This window comes from Arachis duranensis, chromosome 6, assembly GCF_000817695.3.
Source record: "Arachis duranensis cultivar V14167 chromosome 6, aradu.V14167.gnm2.J7QH, whole genome shotgun sequence".
In the NCBI taxonomy this organism is placed as follows: Eukaryota; Viridiplantae; Streptophyta; class Magnoliopsida; order Fabales; family Fabaceae; genus Arachis; species Arachis duranensis.
This window is the reverse complement of record NC_029777.3, coordinates 20142467-20161953: the sequence shown is the minus strand read 5'-3', so window position 1 is coordinate 20161953 and position 19487 is coordinate 20142467. Positions and strand designations below refer to the sequence as shown.

At 34.3% G+C, this 19487-nt stretch overlaps 2 protein-coding genes across 2 annotated transcripts; one reads left to right on the top strand and one right to left on the bottom strand.

The window, feature by feature from the left end:
- Window positions 1-9395: 9395 nt before the first annotated feature.
- Window positions 9396-10370, bottom strand: LOC107493321 (uncharacterized). Its single transcript, XM_016114421.1, has one exon. It carries the CDS (start codon window positions 10368-10370, stop codon window positions 9396-9398), a length of 975 nt encoding a protein of 324 aa, XP_015969907.1.
- A 4375-nt stretch (window positions 10371-14745) lies between these two features.
- Window positions 14746-18226, top strand: LOC107493322 (cation/H(+) antiporter 15-like). The gene is made up of 3 exons (XM_016114422.3): window positions 14746-14940; window positions 15278-16282; window positions 16955-18226. Exons 1-3 carry the CDS (start codon window positions 14746-14748, stop codon window positions 18224-18226), a joined length of 2472 nt encoding a protein of 823 aa, XP_015969908.1.
- Window positions 18227-19487: the final 1261 nt, after the last annotated feature.

Genomic DNA, 19487 nt, shown 5'->3' with positions numbered 1-19487 from the left:
GGAGTTTCTACACACCCTAGATTAAGGTGTGGAGCTCTGCTGTACCTCGGGTATTAATGCAATTACTATTGTTCTTCTATTCAATTCCGCTTGTTCTTGTTCTAAGATATCACTTGTTCTTCAACTTGATGAATGTGATGATCCGTGACACTCATCATCATTCTCACCTATGAACGTGTGCCTGACAACCACCTCCGTTCTACCTTCGATTGGGTGAATATCTCTTGGATTCCTGATACACGATGCATGGTTGATCGCCTGACAACCGAGCCAACCATTCCATGAGATTAGAGTCTTCGTGGTATAGGCTAGAACTGATGGCGGCATTCAAGAGAATCCGGAAGGTCTAACCTTGTCTGTGGTATTCTGAGTAGGATTCAATGATTGAATGACTGTGACGAGCTTCAAACTCCTGAAGGCTGGGCGGTTAGTGACAGACGCAAAAGAATCACTGTATTCTATTTCGGCCTGATCGAGAACCGACAGATGGATAGCCGCGCTGTGACAGGGTGCGTTGAACATTTCCACTGAGAGGATGGGAGGTAGCCACTGACAACGGTGAAACCCTTGCTTGAGCTTGCCATGGAAAGGAGTAAGAAGGAATGGATGAAGACAGTAGGAAAGCAGAGAGACGAAAGGAAAGGCATCTTCATACGCTTATCTGAAATTCCTACCAATGAATTACATAAGTATCTCTATCTTTATCTTTATGTTTTATGCGTTTATCACCATACCCATTTGAGTTTGCCTGACTAAGATTTACAAGGTGACCATAGCTTGCTTCATACCAACAATCTCTGTGGGATCGACCCTTACTCGCGTAAGGTTTATTACTTGGACGACCCAGTACACTTGCTGGTTAGTTGTGCGAAGTTGTGCTTATGCCATGGTATTGAGCACCAAGTTTTTGGGGCCATTACTAGGGATTATTTGAGTTTTGAAAAGTATTGATCACAATTTCGTGCACCAGCTCCTCACCCCCAACAATGGAGTTTAGAGACTCATGCCATCAAAGAGTATAAAATTCAGATCTAAAAATGTCATGAGATACAAAATAAGTCTCTAAAAGTTGTTTAAATACTAAACTAGTAATCTAGGTTTACAGAATATGAGTAAACTAAGATAATTGGTGCAGAAATCCACTTCTGGGGCCCACCTGGTATGTGCTGGGGCTGAGACTTAAGCTTCTCACGTGCCTGGGATGTATCTGGAGTTGAACGCCAGGTTGTAACGTGTTTTTGGCGTTGAACTCCAACTTGTAACCTGTTTCTGGCGCTGGACGCCAGACTGCAACATGAAACTGGCGTTGAACGCCAGTTTACATCGTATACCTTCGCACAAAGTATGAACTATTATATATTGCTGGAAAGCCCTGGATGTCTACTTTCAAACCCAATTAAGAGTGCGCCAATTGGACTTCTGTAGCTCCATAAAATCTATTCTGAGTGCAGAGAGGTCAGAATCCAACAGCATCAACAGTTCTTTTTCAGCCTAAATAAGATTTTTGCTCAACTCCCTCAATTTCAGCCAGAAAATACCTGAAATCATAGAAAAATACACAAACTCATAGTAAAGTCCAGAAATAAGATTTTTTCTTAAAAACTAATAAAATTATATTAAAAACTAATTAAAACATGATAAAATCTACATGAAAATACCCCCAAAAAGCGTATAAAATATCCGCTCATCAACTCCTCCTGGTTTAGGATCTGGAGATCTGGGCATAGTTTTCGAATCCACAGATGCTGGCCTGATTATATTAGTTACCATCCTGAATTAGGCTGTTCGAGAAGATAAGGTGCCTCTTTTGACCACTGCACTCACAGGCCCTTCTACTTCCAATTTTCCACTTGAACCCAATATTGGTGCTCGGGAATAACTTTTGGCCCTTCTCAAGCTTCTGGATCATTCACCTGCTGAATGGACAAATGATGCAACCTTTAACTCAACTTTATGTGTTATCCTAAGTTCATCTCTCAAACTTCAGGTTCTATCTCAACACTCTGCTATAGTTAGCCAATTTATAAAGGTTGCTAATAGATGTCTATCTGTTCAAGACAAGCTACATGAGGTCAAAGATAAAATAGCCAAGATTTGATCTGACTCAAGAAGCTACACTGCAACCCTCCAGCCTATAAAAGCTTCTCATGAAAAATTTGATTTAAGAATCTCTCAAGCATTCTCCGCTCAAGCTTATTATGATAAGGAGGAAAGAAAACTTGAGACGGAATTGGCTCAAATAAATGAGAAACTTGCCAAAATTTGAAAGAGGAAGGCTGATTCAGCAGCACCCCTGGCCACTATCCAGCACAAAAACCAGAAGCTCATACAAGAAACCCATTCTATTGAGGCTAAGAAAGAAGAATGTGACAAGCAACTTAGCATAGCCCAATATGAGGAATACAAGTAAATCGAAGCACTTTCAGCTTTGGAAAGTGAAAGAGTTAAGTTACGCTTAGACTTGGCAGAGCTTATAGTGCCTTACCTTTCTCCCCCTTAGGATTCATTACTTGTAATAATGATTTCCCTTTTTATCTTTAGACTTATGCATTTTAATCCTAATTTAGCAAACAATGATATTGCTTCAAATATTTTCCATTTAGTGAATTGATTATATTTCCAAATTTGATATCGTTGACCTGATATGCATTTCCAGAATATAATTCAATCACTTGGAAAGGGCTTTCCCAAGTATGGGACCATTTGCCAAGACTTCTCGATTTTTTTTTCCACTGGCAAGATAACTTTCAAAACCAACTCATTTATACTGAAGTATTTTTCTTTTATTCGACGATTGTAATTTCGAGCAACACTTTCTTTTTGCCGAATCATGTTTTCAGGCACCAATATTCGCTCTAAGTCTAGTTCATTCAACTCATCAAACCTTGTATTCCAATAATCATCGACTGAAAAATCATCTTACTTTGACACCCTCAAAGTATTAAGATTAATTTCCAATGGTAGCACTGCATCATGACCATATACTAACTTATAAGGTGATGTACCTGTCGACCCTCTTAGTGAATTTTAATAAGCCCACAGTACTTGACCTAACGTTTCATGCCAAGTTCGGGGTCTACTTCCGATTTGTTTTTTTTATCAAACTTATTAGAATTTTATTCGCTGCCTCAACTTGTCCATTGGCCTATGCATAATAGGGGGTTGAAGTAACCATATTAATATTCCTCGAAACTGCAAAATTCTTGATTCACTGACCAGTAAACATAGTCCCTTGATCAGTACTCAATGTTTGAGGAACTCCAAATTGATGGATTATATGTTCCTCAATAAAATCTATTATTTCATTTTAACTAAATTCTATTAAAGGAACTGCTTCGACCCTCTTTGTAAAATAATCGATTGCTACCAAAATAAATTTATGATATTTCGATATATACCCATTTTATTTTCATCCCAGCCTGATGAGCACCACATATGCCTTTATGGACTTCTCCTAGAGCAATGTCTTTATCATCCCTTTATGGACTTAGACATCTCGAAAGACTCCCGTCGATTCCTTTGTTATACAACTCATTAGCCATCAAGACAAAATTCATTGCTCGCAATTTTGTCTTTCTATCGACTGGAATGCTAGGATTCTTTAAATACTCAGCAATGGGCTTCCTCCAATCATCATCTTCCCATTCGCCTACACACAAAGCTTCCCTTTCATCCGCATGCACCAAAATTTGATGGATACTAGCCAATTTTTTATTGTTTCTGGGCCAATTCTATATCTCGAAACAATTTGGCCTAACTCATTGGCGATCTCGTTCTGAATCCTTGGGATATGAACCAGTGAAACTTTTGGAAAAGAAGTTAACAACTCCCAAGCCGTTGCCAAATATTTTTGCAATTTCTCATTATTACATTTGAACTTCTTCGATAACTGTTTCACGAATAACTGAGAATCCCCTAAGATTTGGACTTCCAAAGTCCCTTTTCCGATTAATATTTCAAGGTCCAAAATTAAGGTTTCATACTCTGTCATATTATTCAAGCAAGGATATTTTAGCTCAAACAGGAATTCTGATGGAATCCCTTCTGGCGAGATAATGAGAATTCCTACCCTTGCACCATCCTTGTGCTTCGATCCATCAAAATATAACTTCCAATAATGGATTTTAATGTCGAGTACATTTGCCCCCTGGTCATTCAGATTATTCGAATTATCAACTAAAAAATTTGCAATGACCTGACCTTTCACAGCTTTTGCTGGGACATATTGCAAATCAAATTCTGTCAAAGCTAGCATCCATTTCCCTAAACGACCTCGTAACACTGAAAAACTCAACATATATTTGACAAGATCAGTTTGGGCCACAACTTTCACTGATTTAGCTACCATGTAACACTTTAATTTCATACACGCACAGTTGATGAGCGGATAATTTGTATGCTTTTTGGCATTGTTTTTAGCATGTTTTTAGTATAATCTAGTTAGTTTCTAGTATATTTTTATTAGTTTTTAGCTAAAATTCACTTTTCTGGACTTTACTATGAGTTTGTGTATTTTTCTGTGATTTCAGGTATTTTCTGGCTGAAATTGAGGGTCCTGAGCAAAAATCTGATTCCGAGACCAAAATGGACTGCAGATGCTGTTGGATTCTGACCTCCCTGCACTCGAAGCAGATTTTCTGGAGCTACAGAAGCCCAATTGGCGCGCTCTCAACGGCATTAGAAAGTAGACATCCTGGGCTTTCCAGCAATATATGATAGTCCATACTTTGCCCAAGATTTGATGGCCCAAACCGGTGTGGCAAATCAGCCTCAGAAATTCCAGCGTTAAACGCCGGAACTAGCATAAAACTTGGAGTTAAACGCCCAAACTGGCATGAAAGCTGGCGTTTAACTCCAGAAAAGATCTCTACACGAAAATGCTTCATTGCTCAGCCCAAGCACACACCAAGTGGACCCAGAAGTGGATTTTTACGTCATTTACTCATTTCTGTACACCCTAGGCTACTAGTTTACTATTAATAGGATCTTTTGACATTGTATCTAGACCTCATGACCTCATGACACTTTACACCTTTCTTTGTGTATCTTCCACAGCATGAGTCTCTAAACCCCATGGTTGGGGGTGAGGAGCTCTGCTGTGTCTTGATGGATTAATGCAAATTACTACTGTTTCTCATTCAATCATACTTGCTTCCATTCTAAGATAATACTTGTTCTTAACCCGGATGAATGTGATGATCCGTGACAATCATCATCATTCTCAACCATGAACGTGTGCCTGACAACCACCTCCGTGACAGAGCATATGCAATCGCTTTCACTGAGAGGATGGGAGGTAGCCATTGACAACGGTGAAACCCTACATATAGCTTGCCATGGAAGGAGACTTGCGTGTTTGAAGAAGAAGACAGTAGGAAAGCAGAGATTCAGAAGATGGAGCATCTCCAAACCTCAACCTATTCTCCATTACTACAAAACAAGTAACCAATTCATGTTCTTTTGCTTTTCACAATCAATCCTGATAACTTCTGATATCCTGACTAAGATTTACAAGATAACCATAGCTTGCTTCAAGCCGACAATCTCTGTGGGATCGACCCTTGCTCACGCAAGGTATTACTTGGACGACCCAGTACACTTGCTGGTTAGTTGTGCGGAGTTGCAAAAGTGTGATTGCAATTTCGTGCACCAACAGTAAAGGGATAAACACAATCTTTCTATTAGGGAATACCTTGCATCAATATTAGTCAAAACGCGACTAAGGCAATAAATTGCCCGTTCATGCCCGTTCTCATCATCTTAGGCTAGCTTACACACAATTGTGTTTGTAGACGCTGTAATGTACAATTTCAAAGGCTCATGTGGACGAACATTCGCTATTATTGGAGCCTTAGATAAATATGCCTTTATCAACTCAAATGCCTGTTGATGCTCATATGTCCATTTGAACTGTGAATCATTCTTTAGTTTTAGTAAAGGCGCAAACACTCGAGTTTGATTAGAAAGATTTGAAATAAACCTTCGAAGATAATTTACTTTTCCGAGGAACGATTGCACTTCTTTTTTCGATTTAGGCAAAGACAATGCTAGTATTGCATTAGCCTTTCTCTTATCGATTGCAATTCCTTTTTTATGAACAACAAAACCTAGGAAGTTCCCAATCGACACACCAAAGGCACATTTCAAGGATTCATTTTTAATCCTTTTTTCGCATAGTAACAAACGCTTTCCTTAAGTGATCAATATGTTGATCCACCGAAATCGATTTGACCATAACATCATCGATATGCACTTCCATAAATCTCTCAATATACTCATGGAATATGGAATTCATTGCTCGCTGGTAAGTTGCACTAGCGTTTTTCAAACCGAAAGGCATAACCACCTACTCATAAGTGCCTAATGCCCCGGAACAACGGAAAACAGTTTTGGACACATCATCTTCTACAATGAAGATTTGGTTATATCCTGAATAACCGTCCATAAAACTTAAAATTTCATTTCCCGCTGCAGAATCGATCAACATATTTGCAATTGGCATGAAATACTCATCCTTCGGGGTGGCATTATTCAGATCTCTAAAATCAATGCATACCCTTAATTTTCTATTTTTCTTTGTTACAGGAACAATATTTGACACCCATTCAACATAACGTGCGGTTCGAATAAATTTGGCTTTAATCAACCATTATATTTCTTCTTCAATCTTTTGATTGATTTCTGGAGAAAAACGTCGGGGAGTTTGTTTCACAGGTCGAGCATTTGGTTTCAATGCTAATCGATGCTCTACGAGAGAACAATCGAGACCAGGCATCTCATGATAATCCCAAGAAAAATAGTCTTTAAATTCATGTAAAAGATAGAAAAGTTGAGTTCAAAAAGGATCCGTAAGATTCTTACAGATATAAGTGATTCGAACATCATCAACAGATCCTAAATTAATTTCTTCTAAGGGATCTTGAGATTCAAACCCTGTTAAGTGATCCTCATCTTTTACCGAATATTTTTCAAAATCCAAAGGTTCTAAATCATAGATGCAATCGAAAGAGAAATCAACAGATTCATTATAAACAAAATGAACGTGGTTATTTGCTGGGTTAACAACAGCTTCATTTTCAATACAATGAACTTCTGCTATTTTATCAGCAGTATGACTAATAATATCATTTGAACTACATAATGAAGAAAACTTAAACAATGACTAAATTCGATTGAAGACATCGAACTCTTGCTACTAAAAGAAGAAATTACATTCCTAAATGATTTAACTTCATCGAAAAAACCAACTTTATTCTCTACTGAAGGGAAATTACTTATAAAATTATTTAAAATTACTAGGTAATCCGAGACATCTTGAGCATGTTCCATAGAATAACGCCTCGGATCCATTCTAAGATGAACAATCCCAACCAGTTGGGGGAACAGTAAGATGTGGATGGCGCAATTTCACCGTCAGGCCTTCTGAAGACAAATAGCAGCCCTCACAATTGTAAGAATTTAACACCCTGTCAACATTTAAAGGCTTCAATTTTGGACTATATACCCTAAAATCGACATGTAGCTGTTTGACATGCAAATTCAAATCAGCCTTAACAATTTCAAGCTTTCCATCTTTTGTCCAAAGGAGGACACTCTAATGCACAGTAGATGGTACAGCTCTAATTTCGTGAATCCAGTCCCAACCCAGTAAAGCATTATAACTTGCCCTCAAAGACACCACCAAAAAAATAGTGTTTCGCTCAGAGGACCCTACTTTCACCCCCAAGGTAACCAGACCTTTCGCCGGCCACTAAAGTCTGTTATAGCAATGTTAGTGGGGACAAAATCATCAGGATAGTTACCAACTTTCATCAGCATCCTCTCCGGTAAGAGATTTATTGCTGCTCCACCATCAATTAAAACTTTATTTACTTTAATTTCGCTTAAAGTAGTAGTAATATGAAGTGAGCGAAGATGAGATTTTTATTTTTTAGAAGGCCTCAGAAAATACCCTGGTTCATCCTCATATCGGATGAAAGAGAAAGCTTCTTCAGCATCCATGTCATAATCTTCTTCAGGGTTGCCTTCATACTCACCCAAATATTTAGTTGGAATAATTGAAATAGTTACAACTATTTCATCATCTCCTTTTTCGAAATACTCTTCATCCACGTTGGCATCCCTGTCTTTGTCAGCTGCTGGAGTATGAGCTATCACCTTGCCTTTATCCAACTTAGCGGGGGAAGAAAACCCTTTGGGCATGTTTCCCCATCAGAGGAAAAAATTATTCGGGAGTGCACCGAAGGCGTTGCCCCCTTGCCTTTATCAGACTGAGGCTTCTTATTCTGAGGTAGACTCATTCTTCCTCTACCCCTTGGGTATCCTCTGGCCCGACCACGTTGATAGCAATATTGGTTTCGAGAAAGCCCTCAATGTCCCCATTGTGGGTTCCGTCGGTATTGGGCATATCGACTCTGAAATTCTTGATAATTTCGAATCCATTGAACTCTTATAGCCTGAGAACGGCTCATCGGTGTAATAGCATTCTACTAAGAAGCCCTGGAACTTTGTCACTCCACTCGTCTAATTGGTTGCTTTTGACGAGCCTGCTCCTCTCTATGAGCCAACTCCTTTTTCATCCTCTCTTTCTCAAAAATTGCTGTAGCTTCAGCATCAAACACAGCATTGCATCGAGGACACAGAGATACGTCTCGATCTTTAAGTTTTTGTTGCATAAGGAACTCTAATAATCCATCCCTTACACCAGGGTATACAGATTGGACTTGTGATTCGAAATCACCAAAAGCCACATCAAAATCATAAGACATTCCAACCATATTTACTCCAAAATATGGTTAAACAAAACTAGCTTCAGCATGGAAAGGATCTGCATCAATTTTCATCTCTTTCTTTCCATCATCAAACTTCAAACGTCCTTCCATAATGGCCTCCTAAATCAGATCCTTGAAACGAACACAACTGTTAGTCGAACGAATGGTTGCTTGGTGAAATTTACAATAAGGTTTTCCTTTTAAATCTTTCACCGAAAGTAAAGTTCTCCCCTCAGGCAGAATTCACTATTTATCTTTAAGCAACACATAAAAAATCTGATCAGATTTTGAGATATCAAAACTATATTTCTTTCCACTCTTTAGTTTTGAATCATTCTACTTTTCATTACTAGGGAGCTTTTTAAGTAAAGAACAAACATATGGAGGACTTTTCTTAAGTTCATCCAAATCAACCTCCGCCTCGAAATCGAACTCCTCTTCCGAGGAATCTATGGCCACATAAGCAACCTTTTCCTTTCGAGTAAAAGGTTTATTCTTTAACCTTTGTTCATTCTTATATTTCTCCTTTTCCTTCTTTATAAGTTCGACTTGACGAACTCTTTTAGCCAAATGGGCTAAGTCAGGTATATGCACATTAAGCAGTTTTCGACGCATATAGAATCCTTACCCCATAACTGCTATTTTCACTACTTCATTCTCAGGTAATGACACATAACATCTACTTCTAGCATGTTTTAAATGTATCATATAATCAACAATGGTTTCACCATCCTCTCGTTTCAAAGCAACTAGATCAGTAATTGCTACATTCAACTCACCTCGGTAAAATTGAGCATGAAAAGCAGTTTTCAACTGATTCCACGTTGTTATCAAATTTGGTCTAAGATTCGAAAACCAAGTAAACGCATTCTTCGTTAACGAAGAAGGAAAAAACATCATTTTCAAATTCTCATCATTGGTTAAATTCCCAATCTCGACCAAATATCGAGTGACGTGTTCAGTAGTCGACTCTCTAACTTTCCCTGCAAATTTTGTAATTATTTTTGGATTTTTCAGCCCTCTTGGCACTTCAGCCATTTGAACAACTTGAGAGAAAGCAGACACAAAATGGGGTCGGTTAATAAAACCAACATTCAAACCAACTCGATTGAGTACCTCTTTCACAATTCTTATGACTTGATAACGTTCACCACCATAATTAGCACGTAATCGGGCTAGAACATCATCTGCATTTTGACCATAGAGAATTATTTGAGGATTCTCTCTGTTTAAAACATTGTTTTCATTTTGAAATAGATTTTTGAATCTCTCATTGTTTCCCCTGACATCATGCCTTTCACCTTCATCATAATCAACGATTCGAGCAATCCATTCAACTTGCCTTGTAAGACATTCAAATTTCAATTTGTGATCAGCCATCATAGGATTTAGAATTGTAGTCATTTGTTGAGTCAATAAGTTGACTAAATCATGATGACTTTCCTCTACATGTTGTCGAAATACCGCCAAGGAATTAGAAGCATTCGATGTAGAGCCCACATTATAATCACAAGAGAATTCGTAATGTTGTTGTGGGTTTTGAGAATTATTTACTCCATTTACACTCTCAAAACGAACAAAAGGAACAAAACCACTCATCGGTGGAGTATAATCGGGAGGGAGGTCATAAGGAGGCTAACCAGTAGTTACTAGAGGCTGGACTGGTGGTAAGTTACCACATGGACGAATATTACGTCCGATATTTTCAGTTTGTACGCTAGTAACAAACATACTTTCACTTACAACCAAACCTTTCAAACGTGAAGTAACATTCGAAGATTGCACAGTTACTGGTATGCTGTCATTGGTGGACGAACCACCGTTCACATTTGACACTACATCAGCCATGTGAATAATCCTTTCACTTCTCAATTGCATACACCAAATGACACCAAAAAATCTTTTAACACACTTTAGTTTAAAATTGTCCCACCGGGCGTGCCGATTTGTTTTGTCATTTTTTTATCAAATCAATGGTGGTTCGATTCTAATGGTGTGGGAGCGAAACCTACTCCTCTTTTGCAGGTACCAGTTTTCTATAAGTGCATCAAAGGCTCTCGAATTAGACGAGCATTAAGATAGAAAATAAGTTCAAAAGGTGCAAAAGACTAAAAGAAGTGTAAAATAAAAGATTCGAAAAGTAAAGCTGACTGAAATCGAAATGGTTTGCATTGAATTTTAAAGAAAGCGATTAAGATGCCTTTGTTTGAATCAAAGGACTTTAGACACAGAAATTAAAGGTGTTGAAATGTAAATTCAACATGAAAATTAAACAATGCTTGAAAGATAAATTTACTTAAAAAGTAAAGTTTGCAGAAAAGGTAAATTGAAAATATAAAAAACATGGAAGGAACCCTACAGAAAAGAAACTCGATCGCAGACTCAGAAATTTGCTGGGATGTGAGTGTGCTTGAGTATTTTTCTGAAGCAAAGTTCCAACCCCGATTTTCTAAGACTCACTAATATTTATAACTCACTTCCATAACTGACTATTAATTGCACGATGCTACTTTGTATGCGAATTTCTGGGTAACTGTTCCCACTCCTTTGCCCATGAGCGTTACCAACAAATTCCTAACTCAGAGAAGGCCTTCAAAATTGCCGCTCGAGTAACCGTCCGATTCTTCGTTCAAGAAATCGCTCGATTCTCCATTTCGAATAATTGTTCGATTGATTAAAGTGTCAAAATTAAGTCTGTGTCAAATATTTTTCACTTAACACTGGCACGTGTATCTCTTGGCCTCTGCTTCCCTTCTAACACTTTACCAATATTTTGAATCAGCTTAATTTTTTGAAAGTAAATATTTCAATTAACAGTGTTATTGTTGGTACTACTATTGTTGTTGTCGTTGGTGTTACTATTATTATTTGTCTATTATTGATTTGTTGTTATTATTATTGTTCTTGTTCTTATTATTGTTGTTATTAGTGATGTTAGCTGGTTACTTTTTTGTTGCTAGTTCTACTTGTGTTTTCGCTAAAAATTTTATAGTAATTAAAAATTGAGACGACAACAACAATAGAGTCATTTAAAAAATTATATATAAAATTAAAAATAAAAATAAATAATTTTGTTAAGAAGTTAATAATTGAACTTAAATATATGATTAATTTAATATAGATAATATATTATCTTATTTTCTTAAAACATATTAGAGTATGTTATTCTCAAATTAGTGTGAGAGTAACAAATTCACTCCCATGTTAGTATATAGAAAGAAAAAGTCTTGGAAGTTAATATTGTATAAATAACATTGCAATCAACAATTAATATAAGGGGAAAAATTAAATTCTTAAAAATAATAACATATGAAACTCAACTATAAAAAATATTCGAAATTTAAACCTAACAAAAACTTATTTTTAGTTTTATAATGAATTTGTTTAACAAGTTACTATCATTTTAGTTGAAATTGACTGATATAGTATTATTTTCTAAAATTTTAGTTGAAATTGACTGATATAGCTTGGCGGCTTGCATTGGTCATGACGTAGTAAAATTTGGATCGTTATAATATGTCATTATGGAAAGAGGCCATTTCAATACTTTTCATCTTGTTTAGCTCCATTAAATTGAAAGCATCATTGATTTGTTATTTCTTTATGCATTTGTATGAACAAGTAAAATTTATACTTTTTTATTGTACTCATAATTATATTTTTGTCATAGGAATTTGATCAAGAGAATGAGATTTTATCACTAAAAGAGTTAGGAAGTAGGTCTTCTGGAGCGAGCAATAGGGAAGCATGCTTTTGCATGAGATATTTTATGTATTAAGGATCATATGTTAAGACGTATTATTGAAAAATGTTATCTTTGATACTTTATTTTTAGATTATGACTTTTGATTTTCCGTGACTATGTTTGAATTAAAAATTATGTTATGATGTTTGATTTATGGCTATGCCATTTGGTTATTTCGAGATTTTAAAGTTTGAGTTTCGAAAATGCCACATCAAATAGGTGGTTTCAATCTCATTTAAAAAGCATAAAGTTGTCATCATAATTAGGTAAAAACGGCAGTTAAAAAATATCATTTTAAACGAAAATAATGCCATTATATCCTGATAAAAATGGCAGATAGAAACTGCCATTTTAAACGAAACGATACCATTATACCCTAGTAAAAACAGCAGTTAGAAACTGTCATTTTAAACGAAAAGATGCCATTATATCCTGGTAAAAACGGCAGTTAAAAACCGACATTTTAAACCAAAACGTTGCCATTATACCATGGTGAAAATGGCGGTTACAACTGTCATTTTAAACAAAAATGATGCCATTATACTCTCGTAAAAACGACGGTTATAACTGCTGTTTTAATCAGTTAAAAACCACCATTTTATTTAGAAATGATGGCGGTTCAAACTACCGTTTCAACCTATCCAAAAACTGCTATTTTAACTTTGGTAATTATGACAGTTTTTTAAAAACTACCGTAATAACCTGAATGGCGCCCAGAATAACGATATTTCTTAGAGGCGCCATTTTTTAATAATAATGCCGGTTTAAACTGCCGTAATTTCTAAAAAAATGGCCATTGTAACCCATTTTTTTGTAGTGTATGTTGCTGGTGATGTTGTTATTAGTGTTATTGTTAGTACTACTATTGTTGTTGTCGTTGGTGTTACTATTATTATTTGTCTGTTATTGATTTGCTGTTATTATTATTGTTCTTGTTCTTGTTATTGTTGTTATTAGTGATGTTAGTTGGTACTATTATTATTGTTGTTATTACTCTGTTGTTGCTAGCTCTAGTTCTACTTGTGTTATCGCTAAAAAATTTATAGTAGTTAAAAATTGAGACGACAACAACAATAACAATAGAGTTATTTAAAAAAAATATATTAAATTAAAAAATATAAAAAAAAATTTGTTAGGAAGTTAATAATTAAACTTAGCTATATGATTAATTTAATGTATATAATATATTATCTTTTTTTCTTAAAATATATTAGAGTATGTTATTCTCAAATTAGTGTGAGAGTAACAAATTCGCTCTCGTGTTAGTATATAAAAAGAAAAAGTCTTGGGAGCTAATATTGTATAAATAACATTGTAATCAATATTTAATATAAGGGGAAAAAAATTAAAATTCTTAAAAATAATAACATATGAAACTCAACTAGAAAAAAAAATTCGAAATTCAAACCTAACAAAAACTTATTTTTAGTGAGTTTTTATAATGAATTTGTTCAACAACTTACTATCATTTTAGTTGAAATTGGCTGATATAGTATTATTTTCTAACATTACTTATATAAAAGTTACTAATTATTTATTAAATTAATTAGAGTAATGGTTGTTCCAAAGTAAACTAGAGTAATGATAAATAATATCAATAAAGCAAGGGTATAATCTTGAAGTTATTGTTTGTAAAAGTTGTGAATTTTTTTCTAATAAATGTTTTCAAAATTTAAAATTATTTAATTGATAACTTTATCACGTAGTATAAATTGCACAACTTTACTATAGATAGGATAAGTTTTCCTAATGATGGTGTATTATGTTTTAACATATGACGGTCTATATTACAATACTTAACTACATGACTAGTAAGATTTTTTAAAACGCATATAACTGTCTCTGTTACACTTGGTATCTAACGATTTATCTTTTAAACTTTACTTTTTATTTATTTATTTTGCTATTTTGAGATAACCAATGTGTACAAGACAACTGTGTAACTATAAGACAGCTATACGCCTAACTTCCTTTTCAATGTGTAGAGCAATATTTTACCTTGTGAAAATTATCTCTGTTTTTCAACCAAAAAAACAAAACCACCAAAACAAAACAAAATATCCCTTCCCTTAAAATAGGAGAATATATGTGGGAATTGAAAACTTGAATAAGGGAAATGCTACTTTAAATGGAGACGTATTGAAATACATCGTTAATACTTCATTTCTGTTTGGCCAAAATAGAGAGATTCTAAAGGGGAAACGAATTGAATACTTGAAGAAGAAAACTATGGGAGATTTCTTGCCACCTGCATGTTTTAACATGTTTGTATCCGATGAACATCGAATGTGGCAAACAAGTAATATCCTAGAAACAGAGCTTCCTATGCTTGCATTTCAAATTTTCTTCACTGTATTAGTGGGTCGTCTTCTCTTCAATGCATTCAGACCTCTCCATCAACCTCGCATCATTTCATTTGTCTTTGTAAGTTTATGTATGAGTATCTGCTAGTTTTAATTTTTCATAAATTAGATATTAACAATTTAATGTTTAATCAATGAAATTATGCATATTTTTCAACAATTTATTTAATAACTACACATTTGAAATTTTTCTTCGGATAGAGGATATTCTAATATGAAAATGTTCGGTAACCAAATAAAATTAATCAAAAAAGCCATAACTTACCTTATTTAGCATTCATTAATTATTACGACAATTAGTGAATGTTAAATAAGATAAATTCTGACTCTTTGTCTTTTATTTTTTTGTCTTCCTAACCGATTCTAATAATAGTTTTCGGTTTTGAAATTTATGACAGGTTGGTTTCTTACTGACTCCACCACTATTGGGGAACATTCCAGAAGTATTCGGCTTCATTTATCCTGTAAACGGAATACTCAATGTTGAAGTTGCTTCACATTTTGGCCTCATTTACTACGCTTTCCTCAATGGCCTGGAAATGAACCTAGACACAATTCTAAAATCCAAGAAAGAAGCTACAAGCATTGCAGCCATGGGAATCATCTTTCCCATTCTAACAGGACCAGGATTATATGCTCTGCATCGAAAATTCTATATCAATAATACGTTCAAGCTTGAACAAGTTTCAAGTCATGCGTATTTAATTTGGACTTTAGTTCTCACAGTTACAGGTTTTCCAAACCTAGTTGAAATCCTTTCTGAGCTCAAGCTTCATTACACCAGCCTAGGCAAAGTTGCATTAACCGCCGGCATGATTAGTGATACTTACAACTGGATTCTCTTCACATTATTGGTGCCATTTTCAATTGATAGCTCCAATGCAATTTATTCAGTGCTTTGCACAGTTTTGTTCCTTACTGTGTGCATCTTTTTGGTCCGCCCTTTACTTAAAAAGATTATTGAACGCAAGACAGAAAATGATGAATGGGATGAGTACCAACTCCTTTTTGTGGTGATGGGAGCTTTTGCATGTTCATATGTTACAGACATTCTTGGAACACATGCCATTGTTGGTGCTTTTGTGTACGGACTAATTTTGCCTCACGGGAAATTTGCTGACTTGGTTATGTCGGTTTCTGATGACTTTGGTGGAGGGTTTCTGGCGCCACTTTACTTTTCAGGCAATGGAATGAGACTTATAATAAAATCCGTTTTTTCTCATGCAAATTGGCCATTGACCTTGCTGGTTCTAATCTTACTGTGTGTCACAAAGATATTGGGAACTTTATTTGCCACCTCCTTATCTGGTAAGTCTGCTAGAGATGGTTTTGCCATAGGATTGCTTCTCAACACCAAAGGAGCTTTAGCGCTCATAATGCTAAGCATTGTTTGGGATAAGATGGTAATTTTCTTATTTACTCTTTTTAGTAGACAATCAATTTAGCTTTTGAAAAACTATAATATTATCAATTTGCTACCTAATCCATAGAGGTCTAACCAATAACAAATTAACAAGTGTTTTTTATCGATGCAAAATTAATGATTATTAATTCTAGTTATTTAAAATTAGTTAGTTAAGAATTGCTTACCTATATTTTTTTAGTATTATTGATATTTTAATATTTTAAAAAAGAAATATACGCATCTCTCTTTACAGGTAAATAACATTTAATAAATTATCTTCAAAGTTTAAGTAGAAATAAGAGTATTTTGATTGATTATTTATTAAATATTGTTAGTTTTTAGAAGGTGAAAAATATATTTTTTTTGTTTGAAAAATAAATTGTCAATTTTATAATTTTTTAAAATAATTGTTATGATGCCTAAAAAATAATATCTAATTTGTTAAAAAATATTAAAAATTAATATTTAATTTAAAAAATATAAAAAAAATAATTTTTAAATATTTAAAATTTACCATAAAAAATAAATTAAGCAAAAACTAATCATCAAATAATTAGAAACATAAAATTTACTTATACTATGTTTTAAAGGGTAATGTAGCTGTTTACTTTCTTTTTTTATGCGTACAATAGAAATATATTTAATTGATTGTTGAAATTTGTGGGCGTAGATCTTTTTTGCACCAACATATGCTGTCCTCACTGCTGCCGTTCTTCTAATGACCATAGTAGTTTCACCAATGATTAACTTCATGTTCAAGCCAAGAAAGCGATTTGAACAGAACAAGCTAAGGACCATACAAAAGCTAAGAGCGAATGCAGAGCTCCGAATTTTGGCATGTGTTCACAATAATCACCATGCTACGAGCATGATCAACATCCTTGAACTATTCAATGCTACTAGACTTTCCCCAATACATGTCTTCGGCTTGTACCTTGTCGAAATTACACAACGTGCTGCCGCACTTGTTGTTGCTCATATGGAGCCAAGTACCCAGCTTGGAGTGCAAAGTAATCTCACCCAGTCTCAAGTTGAGTCAGAAAACATTGCTTTTACCTTCAAGGCCCTTGGAAATAACGGAGATGGAAATGGAAATGACGCTTTTAGAGTCGAGACCACGAGCGTGGTCTCGTCCTATGAAACCATTCATCAGGATATATACATCTCTGCAAGAGAAAGAGGCACGAGCTTGATTCTTCTTCCCTTCCACCAGCAATTAAGTTCAGATGGTAACTTACTAGAAACAACCAATGTCGTATACAGAGATATAAACAAGAATGTAATGCAAGACGCGCCTTGTTCTGTGGGAATATTCATAGACCGTGGTCTTGTAACTTTCTCTCAAACATGTCTTCATATTCTTATGATCTTTGTCGGAGGCCCGGATGACCGTGAAGCGTTAGCAATTGCGTGGAAGATGGCAGGGCATCCGAGGGTTCAACTATCAATGGTTCGACTCTGTTTGTTAGATGAAGCTGCTGCTGCTGCAGAAGAAGCATCTCATCATTCTGAAGAAGCAGAGGGGATATTGTCCAATGCGATGGATAACGATAAGCAGAAGGAGTTGGATGATGAATATATAAGTAAATTTAGATACACTGCGGTGAATAACGAGGATTATATATCTTATTCAGAGGCTGATATTCGTGCAGGTGAAGATATCCCTAGAGTGTTGAAAGCACTTGACCAAAGAGGGTGTGATTTATACGTAGTTGGACAAGGAAATTGCAGGAACTCCATACTCTTCTCAAACTTACTAGAATGGTGTGATTGTTTGGAATTAGGTGTTATTGGGGATATTTTAGCTTCAAATATTTTTGGTACAAACTCATCTATTTTAGTTGTTCAACAGTATGGTTTTGGAGGGATGAAACTCGAGAGGAAACAAGACCATATGGCTAATAATAGTCGCTTTGGATCGCTAATTGTGAAGGCAGAATAAGAGTACATTCGGATTGACCCTTTTTTTTTTTCAAAATAGTACTTTAAAATTTAAAGTTTTAGCCTTTTAGGTATGGTTATAAAAATTAAACCAAACCGGGTTAGAATCTAATTCACCGATTTAGGATAAGACCCAATTCATCGGTTTAGGATTTAAAATTTAATCTTTGGTCCGTCCAGTCCGAAGCCAGTGCTTGTAATTTTGGAATTTTTCCAAAATGTGTAAGTGAGTTCAAACCCTTCACCAAGCTATGTAGTGCTTCTGTATTATATATGCTAATTATAGTATACAGCTTCCAGAGCCTTGTCATTTACAAGCGTGCCTGCTTTCCAACTGGCCCAGGTTATGTCACTCTTTAATTTTTATTATTATGTATGCTAATATCATATATCACATAAATTCTCTGTTAAATAGTTTATATTTATTTTATTTATTTTGGTTTTAATTTAAATTTACTTATTCTTAAGTTAACTAGATTTTTATTTAACTATAAATTTTATTAAATATTTATAAATTAAAAATACAAACAAAAAATCTTTTATTAATGAGAACTTATTTTTTTTATATGATTATATAATATCTATTAATATTATTTTTTAATAAATATTTGTAGTATATTATTAATTTAATAGGTATAATAATATAAAAACAAAATTTAAAATACCTATGAAGTTATAATAGAGAATAATAAAATTTTATATAATTATTTGATTATATTGATCAACCAGTTTAATTAATAATTCAACGCTTGAATTAATAATTCACTGATTCAGTAGTCTAAAATTTAATTTTGATAACTATGCTTTTAGGTGATTGAATTGGGTATTTTATAACGAAAAATTACTTGTCATTAAAAACAGAAGGAATGTTTAATAAATTAAAATTATTTCTTAAATTTTAAAGTTCGATTTTGACTCATTTTTTATGTATAATTTATATTTTAATATGTATTTTATACAAAAATATTTGCTATGGTGCCTAATTGCCAAAAAGATTAAATAGTTAATATTTAATATAAAAGTATAAAAGTTAATAAATTTTAAATATTTAAAATTTATTATCAAATGTGAGTTGAGCAAATAGAAAAAAATTACGTAATCCAGTATCATAGTTAATTGATATGTTCTTTTTATATGGATTTTAATTTTTTTTATTTTAAATAAAAAATTTGACCCTCAAATTTGAGGTAAAATAAATTTTTCGTTATAAAATAAATCAGAGAGTCCAATTAGCATGTTTAAAAAATTTTTAACATTAAAAT